Source organism: Octopus sinensis, linkage group LG4, assembly GCF_006345805.1.
Source record: "Octopus sinensis linkage group LG4, ASM634580v1, whole genome shotgun sequence".
NCBI lineage: Eukaryota > Metazoa > Mollusca > Cephalopoda > Octopoda > Octopodidae > Octopus > Octopus sinensis.
Genome location: NC_043000.1, coordinates 103,746,919 through 103,764,791, shown reverse-complemented (window position 1 = coordinate 103,764,791; position 17,873 = coordinate 103,746,919). Strand labels below are relative to the sequence as shown.

The window sequence follows — 17,873 nt, the reverse complement described above, 5'->3', positions numbered from 1 at the left end:
TTGAAATTCTTAAAAAAAAAACAATAATTTATTAATTAATGAATAATAAGTTCCAAGAACTTACCATATCTTTGGCTTTAACAATTGTTGTCACGCCACGTCGACTACGACCATTGTGTTTAAGTATAAGTTTCTCTTTCAGAGTGAATTTGGCAGAGTCCAAGATATATACTGCACCAATGGATGAATAACCAATCCACATCTTTAAAAGAAACAATAACAAAAGTCCATGTTTATTTTTTTTCTTAAACTAAGAGACATATGCTAATGCAGAGAGTGTTCATGTGAAAGAGATTAAAGGTAACTATTTCTGTACAGTTGATGAGATGGGGAAAGAAGGGTTGTCAGTTGGGTCTGAATGAAGCAGTATACAGGGAGAGCAAGAGAGAGAGGGGGGAGAAAAAGAGAGAGAAGTAGCATGTCTGTAATTAGTGGTTGTAGCTTGTTAATGAGTGTATCTCTGTTAATCAGCTGAGTAGCCTTCTTTTCAATTGGATACCTAATGGGGTTTGTTTGTCAAACAGAAATCCCATCCTATACTCTGGTAACCCTTCTGTATTTGGGTGTTGTTTGTTATTTCGATATCCTCATTTGTTATGAAGCCCCTGCTGTGACTTGGCCTTTTCTGCTTTATTAAAAGACATTTTCTTATGTTAGGGGCTGTAGTTGCTGTTTAACCCTAGGTCATCCCTGATTGTAGACAATCTACAATCAAAAGTATTCTTGCTGAGATCCTTCATTTGTTTTCAGATGATAGTGTGTAACTTGAGGGAGGTCTAGCTGCTATTTCTAACAGAATGACACTCCACTCTTTGGATCATGGGCTTGTAGTTCTTTTATAATCTGGATTTTAGCAGTTTTGTGTTCCTGTTGTTTAGCGTCAGGTTAGTCCTAGATGAGCAAACCTGTGATCAAAGGTATTCGAGAAGTGACCATACCATCTTTTTGTGTCAGTAGAGTATAATTTGAGACATGTTTGTTTGTTATTTTTACAAGGTTTATTAACCCTTCTCCTCTTAAGGCTGTATGGAGAGATCTAATGTTGTTTTGTTGCTTTTAGAACTGTTAAGGGTTGTGCTGTTGTTAGTGATAAGTTTAAGAGAGGAAATTATAACCTAAGATGAATATAACCTTTTAAGATAAATATTAACTGAACAGTAGAGCAACAACATCTAGTTTACAGTATTAAATAAAGATTAAACAGAACTTCCTTTTGCTAGCTCTGAGAAATGTGTCCAACACTGAAGTCATATCTGTGATTGACAGCAGATAACTATGATATTATGCTGATATCTTACTACATTTTGCTGATAGCTATAATACCTACGGTACTCTTCTGATATCTCAACAAGGGTTTCAAGAATAAACAACAACAACAAAAATAAATTTTAAAAATCCCCAAGAAAACACAAGAACAAAACAAATCAATATATTTTACCTCATCGTTTTCAGTCAAAAGATGATAGCATTGAACTGGAACAAGTTGAGGTAAGTCTTGGCAGATTTTGTCAATTTCTTTCAACAATACACCCTCAGGTGATACCATAAGTGTTTTATGTTCACAAGCTGGATATAGAAAACAAGAATAAAAAAAAATGATAACATTTATATTATTAGTTTGATCAATAGCAATTTAAAATATACATATATATTAACTGAAGTATACAAAATTACATATTCACTACAGACGATCATACCAATTGGCTTCACTCTAGGAGTTCAACAGAGTGTTAGATAACAGTCTGATTATGTAATCCTGCACTCTTCAGAGGTAGCCATTATGGAATGAGATAAGGTGACTACTCTCTATTGTGGGAGGTGAACAGACATTCAGTTTGGTTCTACAGTATTAAATTGAGTGAAATGATGAGAGAATCTAATGAAGAACTTATTTAAGCAATCACCTCAGTAGATGAATTCCACATCTTGGATGTAAGAAAATGATTGCACAACATCTCACCTAACACACAGGTGTTAAATGCATCAAAACAATTGTAGTGATATTAAATAAAGAATTTTGTCAATTCCATTTTCATTCATTTCTCTATTTATATATAATCTCTTATGGATAATATGGAATTCCTGATGTATACCCAGTAATAGGAGCATTTGAATTGTATGATGACATGAGGTGGCCAATAACTGTGGATGAGCTTTGCACAACATTCTACAAAGTTTTTATCCAAATCTCAGTTAACTATATATATGCATATATATATATATATATATATATATATATATATATATATATATATATATATACATATATATATATATATATATACACATATACATATATATATATATATATATATATATATATATATATATATATATATATATATATATATATATACATATATATATATATATATATATACACATATACATATATATATACATATATATATATATATGTATGTGTGTGTGTGTGTGTATATATATACTTGCTGAGTTAGAAAGAAGCAGCAGTGTCCATGACTACTGCAGGCCCTCCAAGACCAGTGATGTTTCTGCTGTTAATATTCTGTTTAAACTGGTGTAAGTTAATATCTGCAGGTAAGACATGGGCAAGGAGAAGATTCCAGAGAACTGATGTAATAAGGAAGAAAGACTGGACATAGTGGCAGGAATAAGAGTGATGAGAAGTGGAGAGAAGAGTGGGTCGTGGATGTTAGAGTGGTGAAAGAAGAGACTGGTTAGAATTTAAAGGGTCAAGAGTTGTACAAAGGACAGCAAAAAAAAAAAACAGAAAGAAAAACAAACCCATCCTTCCTTTTTTTTTTGCAACTTGGACCATCATTTTATGTCCACTTTTTCCTGCTGGCATGGGTTGGCTAGGTCTCAAAACATCTTGTTACCCTGACACATCAGCAGTAGAGAAAAATTGACGTGTCTGTATGTCATTATTTCAATTGTGTTTCCATGCCTTGGTACTGCACTACCCCTAAATCACTTTATAGTATGGACTGGATGCATTTTATCATGTCCCTGACAAAACTAAAGCATTTTCTCTACTCTATTCTCTCCATTTACTCCCATTCATGCATGCATATGTTTGTTTGTGTGCATGTATGTATGCATGTGGGCATGTATATATGTATCAACCAGGTCAGCCCAAAAGTAAAAACTCTTTTTTTTTTATGACTATAGTTTTGAGGTTTGTATCACTTTGTTTAAGAACAAAGTCTTGACATTCTGCTAAGCATGCTAGAAGCTCTACATTATTTGTTGAATAACTATCACAATATAGAGATTACCAAAGACATTTTTGTGTTTTAGGAGTTCAAAAAGTAGAACCATGCTATCACTGCTGTAAAGAATATACTGAAGCTATACATCACTATAGTTTAAAATAAATAAAAGTGGGGATTTCAGCTTGAAAGATTCTACTAGTCATGTTTCCTTTGATAATGAACAAATGACAACAGTACTCAAGAGAAATGGTAACGCATCATTTGAAGATGTAGTGCAACACTTAATTCAGTCATTATTTGGGGAAAACTGGGAATGGAGCCTAAATTCAGCAAATGTATTGCCCACAAACTGCAACACAAGAGAATGTGTGAAATCTGCTTTATGCTTCGTTTACAACAATTTTTATCCCTGTTTCTGGATTGCCTTGTTACTGTAGAAGTGATATAAAAAAAATGGATACTTTATGAAAATGTTAAACATTGAAGGCAATGGGTTCCATCTTTGCAGTAAGTAAAACCTCTATCAAAGCAAGATCTTCATTGTAATGAGACTTTGTTTAGCATTTGGTGGTATGAGGAAGATGTTACTCACTTTGGCATCCTACTGCCAAACCAAACAAGTCACATCTCAAAAATACTGTGAATAACTCAACTGATTGAATGAAAAACTGAAAGGGAAGAGGTGTTCTTTGCTCACTTGAAAGGGTATTCTCCATCATGAGAATGCAAGCCCTCATACTGCCAGAATCACTTGTTCCAAGATTGAAGCATTTGAGTGGGAAAAGCTTGAATATTCCTCATATTTTCAGATTATCACTTATTTAAAGTTTGGAGCATGTCATTAGTAATGAAAACTCTAATTAATTACAAGCACTAAAATTGAATATAATCAGCTTCATCGTGAAGCTTTCAATATACTTGACAGTATGTTATTAATTCAAATATAGGATATATATTTGATTATAGTAATTTACCAATGTTTTGTGACCTTTTAAATCATACAAGAAAAAATGAGTTGACAGCTCCATCTCTAATATATAATGAAACAGGACCCTAAGCTGTGGTGTCAAAATTCCTTTCGGACAAAGTAACTCCAGGTTTCATTCCACAGCAGACTCCAACCAGGAACAATCAGCTAAATGACTAACTTCATGCCATTCACTTTCTCTGATAACAATACGTTTTTTTAATTAGTGTCTAATGAGTTATTGCCTTAGATCTTGCATCATATATAAACCGAAAGATGAGTCTTATTTTATTTTATTTTATTTTTACTAAAGATGGTAGCCATATGAATAGCAGAATGAGATAAACAAAATTTGAAAATTTGTTTAGGTGAATTCCTTTATTTTTTATGATTATCATTTTGAAGAGTTTGCAAATATAGTTGCTTGGTATGAACTTTTTTCTTTTTTAAATTAACACTGGTAGCTGAGCATAGGTTCAAAATGACAATAAGAAATGCTAACCCTTCACCTTTAGTGTCAGAGAAGTATAATACATAGTAGAAAGAAATGCTAACCCTTCACCTTTAGTGTCAGAGAAGTATAACACATAGTAGAAAGAAATGATCTATTAGCATGCAACATTGAGAAGAAGTCGGCAGACACTGTAGTTCTCTCTCTGACAAGCAAAACCAGAGAAGCTGGTCTGGAAATGGATCCAGAAGAATTGAATAAAGATGCTCTTATAAAAGTATATGAAAAACTGGATGAATTATTTAAAGAAGATTCTAAATAAGCAGTCATTTGTTATGATAACTTTGAACAATATTCTAAACACGGATTTGAGAGAAAGGTAACACAGTTGAAATCATTCAAAATATCTCTTTCTGAGCTGGTACTCACATACAGAGTTTTAAGAAGTGTAAATATGACAGAAGATAACAGAAACATGTAAAAGTAACAGTAACTGATTTAATATTTAAATTTACTGAACTCAAGAAATTTATGTTGACAATGGTTCAATGGCAAATAGTTCTGAGAAAATTCAGGTTAAGGAAACAGTGGCATACTTTGAGGAAAGGGTCACCTCCAAACAAATGTTGAATGTGAAGACACTGATGATGTCTGCTATGGTAGATGGTCAGGAGGTAGACATAGAAGTAAACATCTCTTTTAGTTGAAATAGCAACCATTTGATAATCTTATAAAATTTAAAAGATCTCACTGATTTGCTTCTTATTTAACATCACTCTGAGAATGGCCATCTCAATTCTGAATCTTTTGTCCAGGAGCTTTATGGATTGAGTGGCTTGAATCACGCATCACAGAATTGCTAGTCTTTCAAACTATGATTTCTTGATGAGACACTGATATGTAACAACTCACAAATAAATATCTCATGCAACATGCAAGCTTTAATTAAATCTACAAATTGCCAGAGTTTCTGCCGGTTACATGCTTTTGACAACTCTCATAATTCTATTTGATTACTACAGCAGAAAGTGGCTGCCATTACTTTCAACTACAAAAATTATGTAATTATCTTGACTGGCAAAAGGTGCATCACTGTAGGCTACCATCTTCAATCATGTGTTCCATTTTTAAACTTTCAGCATTCCATTTGAAGATCATTCCATCCCAAAGATCTGGAATGTAAATTTGCAAACACTACTTCTTTTGTTAGCTTAGCTTGTCTTATACACTTTGTCTTCTCCTTCTTCATAAGTGAGCTTAATTCACTAATATCACAGCTAGGATCTGATCTTATTTGAGTGGCAATCCAATTTAATAACTTGCCACACTACAGACTCCTCTACATTATTTAGTTGTTTTCAGTATTTGTAATTTGAACAAGAATAGGCTTCAAATCACCCTTCACAAATATAATATCACCTGTCTGTTCAAAATTCAAAACAACTTGGAGGATTCTTCTGAGTTCACAGTAAAGGTAGATTTAATGTTGTTCATATAACATCCTCTCTATAAAAAAATTTTGAGTCTTCCTTGACAGCTGGATAAATGTACTGAATCACAAAATTTGACTTTTTTTATGAGAAACAACAGAGAAAGAAGAGAGGCAGTAAATATATAAGTATCTGAATATACATGTGCATACAAAAAGGAATCTTTGTTCTACTTACCACACCAGAGAAAATTGACACAGAACTGAATATCATGCAGATATTCAACATCCTTTAAACAGATCCTGTGTTCTATTTTTAAACTTTCAGCATCCCATTTGAAGATCGTTCCATCCCAGCTGGCTGTAAATACCAATCTGAAATCACATAGGATAATAAATTTATAGTAAGTCATAATTATTGACAGTATTCTCTCCCATCTCACTTTCTCAAGCTAACAACGAAGCCTCAATGTGGTCATTTGACCTGCTAAAATTAGCAATCAAATTAGTCACAAATCACATCCCACTGTGATACATTGGATTATTTGATCCAGACTTCCAGGTTAATAAAATTTTTTTTTTTAAATGAAAAAATCCCACCAGCAATAACAAGCTTAAAGAGATTAAATCAAGAAACCAACACTAACCCTTTTCTTTCAGCTTCAATAATAGCAACAACTCTGTTATTGTGTTCTAGTAACTGGGTGACACATTTTATACTCTCTGATGAGATTATGTAAATATGGTAGCTTCCAGCCCAGATATTTCTGTTATCAGGTGAGTATAAACACATCTAGAAGATATTGAAGAAATATTTCAGAATCATAGAGAAAATCATGTATTTAAATTGTGCATACTTAAAGAAATTACATATATTTATATAGTATATGGAAATCATATAAATTGTATGTAGTTAAATAAACAGCATATTTAAAGTGCATATGGAAACAAATTATATATATTTAACTCTTTAGCATTCAGATTACTCTGCCAAAGGTGTAGGGTACATGTGAGAAGCAGGTTCTGGTTAGTTTGAAAGTAATACAGGTAGAATATTTTGGCTGGATGTGGTCAGTTTAAATGCTAAAGGATTAAAATAAATCACATGTATTTCAATTATATACACTTAAGTAATTTCAAAATATTTAAATTCTATATGGAAATATATGATATATATATTTTTTAAAAATCACTTGTATTTAAAACTGCATACACTTAAATCATATATTTAGATAAGCACAAACATGGCCATAGGCACAGGTATGGCAGTGTTGTTAATAAGTTTACTTCCTGCTGATGTAATTTGGGGTTCAGTCCCACTGCATGACATTGTAGGCAACTGTCTTCTGTAGTCACAAGCTGACAAAAGCCTTGTAAGTGGATTTGGTAGATGGAAACTGAAAGAAGTCAGTTATGTGCGTGTGTGTGTGTGTGTGCGCATGTATGCACGTGGATGTGTGTGTAGTTAGTGAGTGATTGTGTTTCCTTGTCTTGACAATGCACAATAACTGTAAACAAGTGTCACTGTCAATTGATGTCCAGCCAGAGAAATATTGCTTTTCTTGGAAACAGGTGAGGGCTGGTGACTGGAGAGGCATCCAGCTGTAGAAAATCGTTTTCAATTAATTCTGTCTGACCCATGCAAGAATGGAAAAGTGTATGCTAGATAATGATGATGATGTATAAGGAAATAAATCATATATATTTAAATATATACCTTACATTTAAATTATATATATTCAATTGTAATAATTATTGCCAGATCTTAAAATCATATCTTCTGCTGTCTTATAAAAAGAGGGATATATTATTCAATAATATAATCTAAGAAAACAAAAGAACATTGTTGGCTACACCTAGAATTCTTTTCATTACAGGACTGCTTTATCAGGGTTGACCTAAACTAAAGCTCAAAGAAATCATCATCAACACTGCTGCTGTTGCTGTCATCATCATCATCGTTGTTGTTGTTATTATTATTATTTACTACATACACCTTTTCTACAGATCGGGCAGGGCCATCTACCTGAAGGGATTTGTGATTTGTCTGCCTTCCACCAGATAAGAGAATGGGGGACCCTGTCAAAGCGAATTTGGCAGGTACAAAATGTGTGGAAGCCTATTGCATCAAAATGTCTGTGTGTGTGTCCATGCATGTGTTGTGTGTATGTGTGTGCAGGCATGTGTGTGTGTGTGTGTGTGTGTGTGTGTGCATTTGTGTTTGCCCCTCAGTAGGTGTTAGTTTGTTTATGCCACTGTAACTCAGAAGTTTGGCATAAGAGACTGATAGAATGAGCACCAAACTTAACAATAGTACTAAGGTTGATATGATCGGCTAAACCCTTCAAGACAATGCTTCAGTGTGGTTGCAGTCCAGTGACTGAAACAAGTACAAAAATAACTGGGAAGAAAACCCATGCTAGCGCGTTATGAATGTGTCATACATACATTTTCTTATACTTACCACGTCACCAAGGGTTTTTATGAATGTGTTCTCCAGCTCCCAGACAATTGCATCAAAAACTCTCACTGTACCACCACTTAGTGAACACCACAGTTGGGCTCTTGATTCTGAAAGGTTTCCAAAATACAAAGAAATGTATTGCACAAGAAGTTCACAGCTGTGTGTGTGTGTGTGTGTGTGTGCATGTGTGTGTGTATATATGTATATGTGAGACAAATAAAAGATAATATATATCACCATCATCATCATCATCATTTAATGCCAGCATAGAGAGCTGATGTTAAATGATGATGATGATGATGATGACAATATATATATGTATTATGAAGGTGGCGAGCTGGCAGAGACATTAGCATGCCGGGCAAATGCGTAGCCGTATTTCATCTGCCGTTACATTCTGAGTTCAAATTCCGCAGAGGTCGACTTTGCCTTTCATCTTTTTGGGGTCGATTAAATAAGTACCAGTTACGCACTGGGGTCGATATAATCGATTCAATCTGTTTGTCTGTCCTTGTTTGTCCTCTCTGTGTTTAGCCCCTTGTGGGTAGTAAAGAAATATATATATATTATCTTTTACTTGTTTTAGTCACACACACATACAACTTCTTAACCACACAGGCATGGCTGTGTGATTAAGAAATTTCCTTCCCAATTGTATGGTTTTGGGTTCAATCTCACTGTGGGGCATTTTGGGCAAGTGTCTTCTACAATAACTCTGGGCAATTCAAAGTCTTGTGAGTTGTATTTCATAAATTACTAGATATAGACTTAAAGCTTCTATCATACTAATTCAGGTGTTAAACTTTCATGGGCTAATTCAGTGAGTTGAAGAAATTTACCTCTACTCAGGTATAACAATCTCAAAACATTCTGACCAACTTCTTCTTGACATGGGCTGATTTTCTTCTGCAAGAGTTCTCTCGTTGGTCCAGGCAGGGTTAGTTGGCCAAGGGAATGGAGATTAGAGAAATGACACATTTGACGTATCACATTATCAATGTTAACGTTGCTCGCTGCCAGAGAATGTTGACAACTGTAAAGTTTGAAAAAAAAAAACAACTGGTTACACAGGAAAGACAGAAAATATAGTGAGTTGGTTGAACTATGTGAAAACAATGGATGGGAGGCAATATATCTTCCTGTAGAGGCAGGAGTGAGAGGATTTGTTGGAACTGGGGTTTACTCAAAGCTCAGGTGTCTTTGATTTACTGTGAGGGAGAGAAAGATGTCAGAAAATTGTTAGATGTTGAGAAAGCAAATCATTGGCTATGGCTCAAGAAAAAGGATGAAAGAGGTGCAGTAGGAAGAAGCACTGAGGATGGTAGAAACATCTGGCCCAGTGTCACAACATCTGGCCCAACAAAGCTTATACTGTGGTGTGGCAGTCTTGTTGTCTACATTGATGGGTGGCCCCAGGCAGCTCTGGTGTAAGCACTGGAAGGGGGCTAAGACACCTACACAACTGCAGCTGCTTCACCACCTGATGAGACTTTGACCCCTGCATTCAGAGAGAGTACAGCAGGGCGCTCAGCATGTGCACACACACACACACACACACACACACACATTTGTTTATTTCTTTCATGTGCTTAGTCCTCTTTGGACCTTTTTTTCCCTGCCAACTGGTATACTGCCATAAGAGTAATAAACTAAAGAGATGAACAATTTCTAAAGAACTTCCCAAGACAATATGCATAGAGTAGGTTCTCAACTCATAAGGTCACATTTTCTTATTGTTACTACGGAAATTCTTCAATGTAACCAAAATGGTGTTTTCCTTATTTTGCAATAGTAAGCTGTATAGAAAATTGGATTTTTAAATGATGAAATGATAATGGTAATAGTGATAGCAGTGGCACTGGTGCCACTATCATCACTATCAGCATTGTCATTTCATCATGTAAACATCCAATTTTCCATGCATCTTACTATTGCAAATTAAGGAAAACACCACATTTGTTACAATATCATTGAAGTTTCCATAATAACAATAAATAAATGTAACTGTTTTGCTCCAATTCCCGCACCCCCCAAAAGCCAGAAAACAAAGTAGAATTACTTTTTATTACCTGAATATTGCCAAGAGTGCACAGGCTGTTTCTGCACCAGATATAATTGCTGTATCATCCTTGTGATCTTTAGAATATAACTTGGCTGCCCACACTTCAGATAACATCAAGTACCAGATATCACGCTCTTTTTTTAACCAAGCACTGAAAGTCTTCTTTTCTGAACAACATACAAAACCAATTATAGTTAATTAGAAAGTTAAATGCTGAATTATTTGGTTAGTTGGTAAGTTAATTTGTTAGAGAGTTTGATGAACATTTTGGTACATATATCACACACACACACACACACACATGTATGTTTATCATAGCTGCTACCACTGCAATCATCACCATCAAACATTTGTGTTCCAACAAGTCTGAGGGCTGTATCATGCTCCAATGTCTGCTTTAGCATGGTGTCTACAGTTGAATCTTCTTCCTAATGCCAACCATTTTACAGTGTGTACTGAGCATATTTTTTTTCATGGCACCAGTACTGGTGAAGTTGCCATGTGGGTTGAAAGTCTAAGATCCCTTCGACTGAGTGGGACTACAGTAAAGAGGCTTATATTAGAAGATGAAGGGTCGAAGTATGAGAGAAGGAGCAGAAGAAAACAGGATTCTCATCAAGAATCAAGACAGAAAGACTATTGTGAATACTAAAACGTTTTCTAGTGAAGAATGCACTCCACAGCATAAATTAGTGGCTAGGAGAATGAAAACATGTCAGAGCCAGGCAGACACAAAAACAGAAGACAATATAGAGAAGGGACATATGGAAACTAAAATATCTCACAGTTGAAAATAGGTTTAGAAAAATTCTAATTGATACCTATGACTGTAGGGAGAAAGATTAAGAAACCTATAGCATATATATATATATATATATATATATTGAGTCAAGTAAAGTCATTGTCATGGCCAATGCCAGTACTGGCTGACTGGCACCTATGCCAGTGCCACCTTACTGGTCCCATGCTGGTGGCACGTAAAAAGCACCATTTGAGCATGGTCATTGTCAGTACCTCCTGACTGGCTCCTGTGCTGGTGGCATGTAAAAAGCACCATTCAACTATAGTTGATGCCAGTACCAGCAACTTAACAAAACTTAAACATGAATATTTATAGAATACAAATTGTATTTACCGGCAAAATAAATAACCAAACCATCAATTTGAGTAAAAGCTGACTGTTTAGATTTTTTCTCAATCTTATCAATTAATTGAATACGGAGGACCACCAGTGGTTTCTTGGAACCCAGTTTAATGAATAATAACCTGCAATTATGGTAATAGATTTATTAATTTAATAAATGCATGTAAATACATAATATAAACAATAGTAAAGACTTGCAGTTGTTGATGTTTAGCCCTAAATATACTCTGATCAAACTGACTTATTTTTATTTTTAGACAGAACGTGTTTATTTGTGAATAGTGCATATCTTTTTTTACAGTGTTTTAAACTTAAAAATAAGGGTGCATACTATATATAAAAATTCAATGTATCCATCACTTTTCAGTCGTGTTGCTATATTTGGGATGGTATGACCAGAAGCAAATTAGTTATCTCTATTACCCAAGCTAATTGATGTGTATTGAAGAATTAAGATCATTATAATAATGTTGCATCTTTCTATATTAAATGTTTAGCATAACAAACTGATGTCCCAAGTGATTCTGCTGTCAATAACCAAAAATATTACTTGATTTATTCAATGTGAAAATTAAATCAGTTAATCAACCAATAAGGATAATAATCACTAAGGTTGCAACTGTGAGAAGATTGGGGGCTTACTAAAAATCACACCCCATTTTCTTAAAAAAAAAGGGCCAAGGATACACTATGTCTAAATAAAAAGTAAAGGTGATCACGACTGGAACATATTTGATAATAGGTTTATATAAGAGATAACCCAGGGTTAAAGAACAATAACAACAGTATCAATTCAATTACAAGTGATCATTGCTGGTTAACAACAAAAACAACAACAGTGACAATAATAACAAAAATAAGGCTTATAAAAAGCTCGCATACCTTCGGTTGGTAAGTACTAAATATCCCATTCCATTACTGGTCAAAATGAGAGATGACACTGCTATAATCCATTCGATAAAGGTCAGCTCTTTTTTGATGGCTGGTAGGCGGGAGAAGTGTTCCTGGTTCTTCTGCCAGGATTCCAGGAAAAGGGACAAAGATTTGGGGCTTATACCTGACAAAAGATATTGAAGACGAATCACAATAAATATAAACATGTATGTATAGACATATACATACAAACAAAGATAGTTAAAAATAAGAAATTGAACATTAATTCAACTTACAAGTCTGTTTTTGAAGTTTACAGAGTACGGTGAACAAGTTGTTCTTCATATTATAGCAATGACACACATCTAAGATATGTAGCAGTTGCAGGAATTCTCCTAATTCTGCCAAAACAAATATACACATAAAAATAAAGAAGCATAGAAATTTTACAAAAAGAAAAAAAAAATGAAAAGTTTGGAGTAAGTTCTAGACAATTTAATTGAGCCTAATATGTGACTGATATTTATATATTTTATGAACCCCACAAGGCTGAAAGGCAAAGATGACCTCAGTATGATTTGAACTCACTCTCTCACTTTAATTCTTCAACATTTCCGTAGCCATAGGGTTGATAAAAGAAATACTAATCAAGTACTGAGATTAACTTATGAACCAATGACAAAGCCTTTATGAATGTGCATGTGCCAATGTTTATTACATACATCTCTAACTCTATATTTTATATTACTACTTTTTTCTTTACTTTCCCCTCTAAGTATGAATAGCATTCCTGATTATTTACTATATATAATAGCCTTATTCAAGTGTAAATTTTGTATTATTTGATTTTCTGTCTGATGAATTTCTTATAAGAGATATCTTACATGTTTTTCCTACATTTGTAACTCCTATTAGCAAATGAAACACATGCAATAGTGAATAATAATACCAAAACTTGCTTCCAATCTCCTGTTTTGATATATATATATATATAAATAGGTGAATGAATTATCCTATGTTTATCGTCAGCATGGAAAATTCGTTGAACCGAAACCAGGGTAGCAAATATGGAAGAGTTCAGAGTTGCAAATGTTACAAAATCTCCTGCCCTTATCAAAAGGAAAGGATACAGACAGTATGAACCAATCTAACTTGAAATTTATATTGTTGTCTTTAAGACGCCAAACTAATTTACTTAGCCCTGTACTATGTCGTTTTTTACTATCCCTGAATGTTGAATAATGGTTTGAAATTCTCTTGGATAACTGGGAAGTGGACGCTCCTATATAGAAGAAGACATCGGTACCGGAAGAAATTCTACACTGGTAAATAGAATTCTTAATCTTAGAATTACTAGACAAAAATTTAATTCTGTTGGGGTTGTCCTCCGAGATCGAAACAAAGTTTTTATTGCTATGACTGTTGTTACTATTATTATTGGCACCAACAACTACACTATTCCTATTATTATTAGTATTATTAATGGTAATACAACCAGTAATACCACCAACGATAATACCGTTATTGTTATTACCATCAACATTACCATTGTTATTAACACAACTAATACTATTATTAATATTATCATTGTTAACACTATCGCTGCTACCAATGCTATTACTATTAATACTATTCCTATTATTATGATTGTATGATGGGTTGGAATTAGCAAGATTAGTGTTGGCACTCCCGGGTGAAGAATCTTTGTTTAGCAGCTTGGTATTGTGAGAAGATATAATTTGTGAAAGATTTCTAGTGTTAGAGAAAGCGATTCTAACTATGTGGGAATTGATAATAGAATGATATCTAGAATTTCTGGGAAAGTTCCTTAATAAATTAAATTAAAACATCGAAATTTTTGTTTGTCTTGTTGTCGAGAGAGGCTCCCTTTCTTTCCTGATGAGAAGATTGCATAATGCACCCTTTATTCCTTTGGAATGAAACTATGTTGTCTTTGAAACATATGTCGAGAGTAAAGGAATTTTGTTAACATCTTCGTTCGACTCCATTCTTTCATTTATTCATATATATATATATATATATATTATATATATATATATATATATATATATATATATATATAAATGTAATATGTGACAATTATTCAGTAACCATGATAAAACTCAGAGTTTCGGATAATTGTCACATATTACATTTACAGATAACTTCCTCTATTTACATAATATCGAGGTCTCTTTCATTCTTTTGTTGTCTTACAATTTTTATCAATATATATATATGATAGTATGCTAAAAAGGTACATAAATAACCAAATGTACAGAGAAAAAATGATGGATTGATAGTTAGATGGATGGTAGAATGGACAGATTGGAAGGACAAATGGATGGATTGATGATGGGCAGATAGTGAGATGGAAAGATGGACAGGTGGATGGGCAGATGGTTGTATAGATAAACAAACAGATAGACAGATATGTAGATGAGTTGATGTAGAAAATTACAGGAAGGAAAATAGAAAAATATATTACGAATATCATGATTTGGTAATTTCAGTGTATTTAAAGATTTTCCATAAGATCTTTGACGATCAGATTCATCCATGTTTGATATTCCATAATCTCTCAGCAAGCGGTGGTAATCATCATTGCGCTTGTGTTGTGGTATTTTTCTGGACACTTCTTTTATGAGTCTAAGAAATGAAATTAAACAGATAAAATGAAGAAAGATATTTGTCTACAAATAAAACTTATAACCTCCCAGAGAAAAAATAAGAAAAGGGACTCAAATATCAAACAGGATTAGGCAAAGAATTGTATTTTCTGCTTTCTCATTCATATTTGGAAGTTGGTGCTTGTGTTGTTTAGCCTCAAGTCATCCTTGATCTGTGATAAAAAAAATTCCAACAGAGATCAGTCTGTCTTTTAAGATGCAGTTTTATCTCAGATTATATTACCCAAAGTATGCTTTTTAGTCTTTTAAAAAATGGCAGTGAGTTGAAGGATATTTAGCTGCTATTTTTACCAGGTCACACATCTGTGCAGAGTCTCTGTTGGAACATGTCTGGCCATGGGGAAATAGTGGATGGAAATTGAAAGAAACATGTCATGTTGTGTGTGTATGTGTGTGTTCATATGTATGTGTGCTTTCTTGTTTCAATATTGTTTGATGGTGTCATTATTAGACATGTGATATCATCCATTTCTAATCTTCCATGAAAACATGTCTATCCAAGAGGAAATATTACCTTGCTTGGCAACATATGAAGATTGGCAATAAGAAGGGCACCCAATTGTAGAAAATAAATCTGCCTCAATGAATTCTGTCTGACCCATGCAAACACAAAAAAATTAGATATTGAAACAATGATAATGATCATGATGACTTCAAAGCATAGTATAGTGATACAAAGATAGCTCACTTCCTGAAAGTTGCCTAATCCTTTGTTGTCAAAGTTCAAAAGGTGCTGGAAGCTGCTGGTGGGGATCTAACATCAACAGCTAAATGTAAAACAAATGCACCTGGTCCTAATACTATCAGAACACATAACTTTGTCCAAGAAGTTCAAGAAATAGTTGGTAAAAACCCTGGAAAGTCAATCAGAGCCATTATAAAGGATGTCAAGGTTTCAAAATGCACCATTGTAAGAGATGTGCATGAGGGCATATGGTACAAGCTGTATGTGTTGCAGAGGGGTCAGTTTATGTCAAATGTGATTAGAGAGAATTATTCAGTCCATGCAAAATGCTTGCTAAACAAGTTAAAATACCACAATGCTGAAATGCTTTGGTTTTTCTTCAATGAGAAAAACTTAGATCAGGATTAATATATAAACTGAAAGAATGACAGATGGTCATGCAGAGATCTGAATGAGGTTCTAACAGTCATGCACAATAAGTTCCCAGCAACTGTGATGATTCTGGGAGATATCAACAACAAGGAAGATGCCATGACTCTTCACTTTTTTCACAGGGCTCAAGAGTCAATTCACTTTCAGCACCACAGTATCCCAATCTTTTCTGCCTCAAGGCACCCTTGTCAAGCCTTTCAGAAATCTACAGCACCCCTATTAGAAAATCTAATATGACAGTTGCTTTTTGATTCAGCATCAATATAACAAAACTTTGTCCCTGGATAATAACATCTGTGTCAGAAAACTATATCCTTGGAATTGATAAAAAAAAAAATTTTCTTTATTTCACCAATGTTGATATAATAAACATAAAATAGATGACAATACAAAAATGTAATTGACAAAAATATCAAATATAAGATGACAATAATATTTATTGTTAAAATAGTATCAAAATGTATTTTTGGCTCTAAATGATCAATCATGATACCACATATGTATGTATATTTTGCGGCATCCCTCAGTTGATACTGCGGCACATCAGAGTTCTGTGACACACTAGATGGGAACCTGTGCTCTACATAGAGGTGTTGGAGAAAGTTGGGAGGCCCTACATAGACAGAGTATGCAACAAAAGACTGTATGTTTGTTTGTTCCTTTTCGAGCTATCCCTGGCTCATAAGGGCGGTTTCCCGGTTTCCTTGGCATATAGGTTCCCCATCTGGACGGGATGCCGGTCCGTCGCAGGTGAACTGAGAGATGCATGAGGGAAGAGTGAGAGAAAGTTGTGGCGAAAGAGTCAGCAGAAGTTTGCCATTACCTTCTGCCGGAGCCACGTGGAGCTTAGGTGATTCGCTCATAAACACACGCATTGCCCGATCTGAGATTCAAACCCTCGATCCCTCGATTGCGAGTCCACTGCTCTAACCACTAGACCATGTACCTCCACAAAAGACTGCATGTCTTCCAACAAGACTCTGCACCATCTCATAAGACTAAGGCAATCCAAGTGTGGGTGCATGCAAATCTTCATGATCGTGTTCTCTCAGGCATGACTTCTTAGCTCACCAGATCTCAGTCCACGGACCTATTACATATGAGGCATAGTTGAGACACCATACAGTCTCTCAAGTTTGCTACAACCAGCACAATGTTCAAAATTGATAAAGATCATCTGATTCAGGCATGTCAATACTTCCAACCCAGTAGTGAAGTAGCCACTGATGCAGATGGTGGGTTTATTGAATAGGTGTGACAAAAAAATTTTCAAGATTATTCGTACCATTTGTTTCCAAATACAACTTTTCTTTGGTGAGGTTTGCATCTTTTCCTAAATTCATACTAATGACCTTAAAAAAAAACTGACACACCCAGTATGTATATGACAGGTTTCTTTCAGTTTCTGTATAGCAAATACACTCACAAGGCTTTGGTCAACCCAGGGCTGTAGTTGAAAACACTTGCCTAAGGTGCTAT

General features: G+C 34.4%; 1 protein-coding gene across 6 annotated transcripts in view; it reads right to left on the bottom strand.

Annotated features, from left to right (window-relative positions):
• LOC115210805 (DENN domain-containing protein 3-like) overlaps positions 1-17,873 on the bottom strand; it is a 66,111-nt gene that overhangs the window by 2,941 nt on the left and 45,297 nt on the right. For all 6 annotated transcript variants that reach the window (XM_036502280.1, XM_036502278.1, XM_029779547.2 and 3 more), the window contains 11 exons: positions 15,076-15,236; positions 12,884-12,988; positions 12,597-12,771; positions 11,706-11,836; positions 10,578-10,737; positions 9,348-9,541; positions 8,509-8,615; positions 6,692-6,837; positions 6,283-6,419; positions 1,439-1,566; positions 65-202 (listed from right to left, as the gene is read on the bottom strand). In XM_036502280.1, the coding sequence (XP_036358173.1) occupies positions 65-202; positions 1,439-1,566; positions 6,283-6,419; positions 6,692-6,837; positions 8,509-8,615; positions 9,348-9,541; positions 10,578-10,737; positions 11,706-11,836; positions 12,597-12,771; positions 12,884-12,988; positions 15,076-15,236 (1,582 nt within the window). The remainder of the gene's footprint in view (positions 1-64; positions 203-1,438; positions 1,567-6,282; positions 6,420-6,691; positions 6,838-8,508; positions 8,616-9,347; positions 9,542-10,577; positions 10,738-11,705; positions 11,837-12,596; positions 12,772-12,883; positions 12,989-15,075; positions 15,237-17,873) is intronic.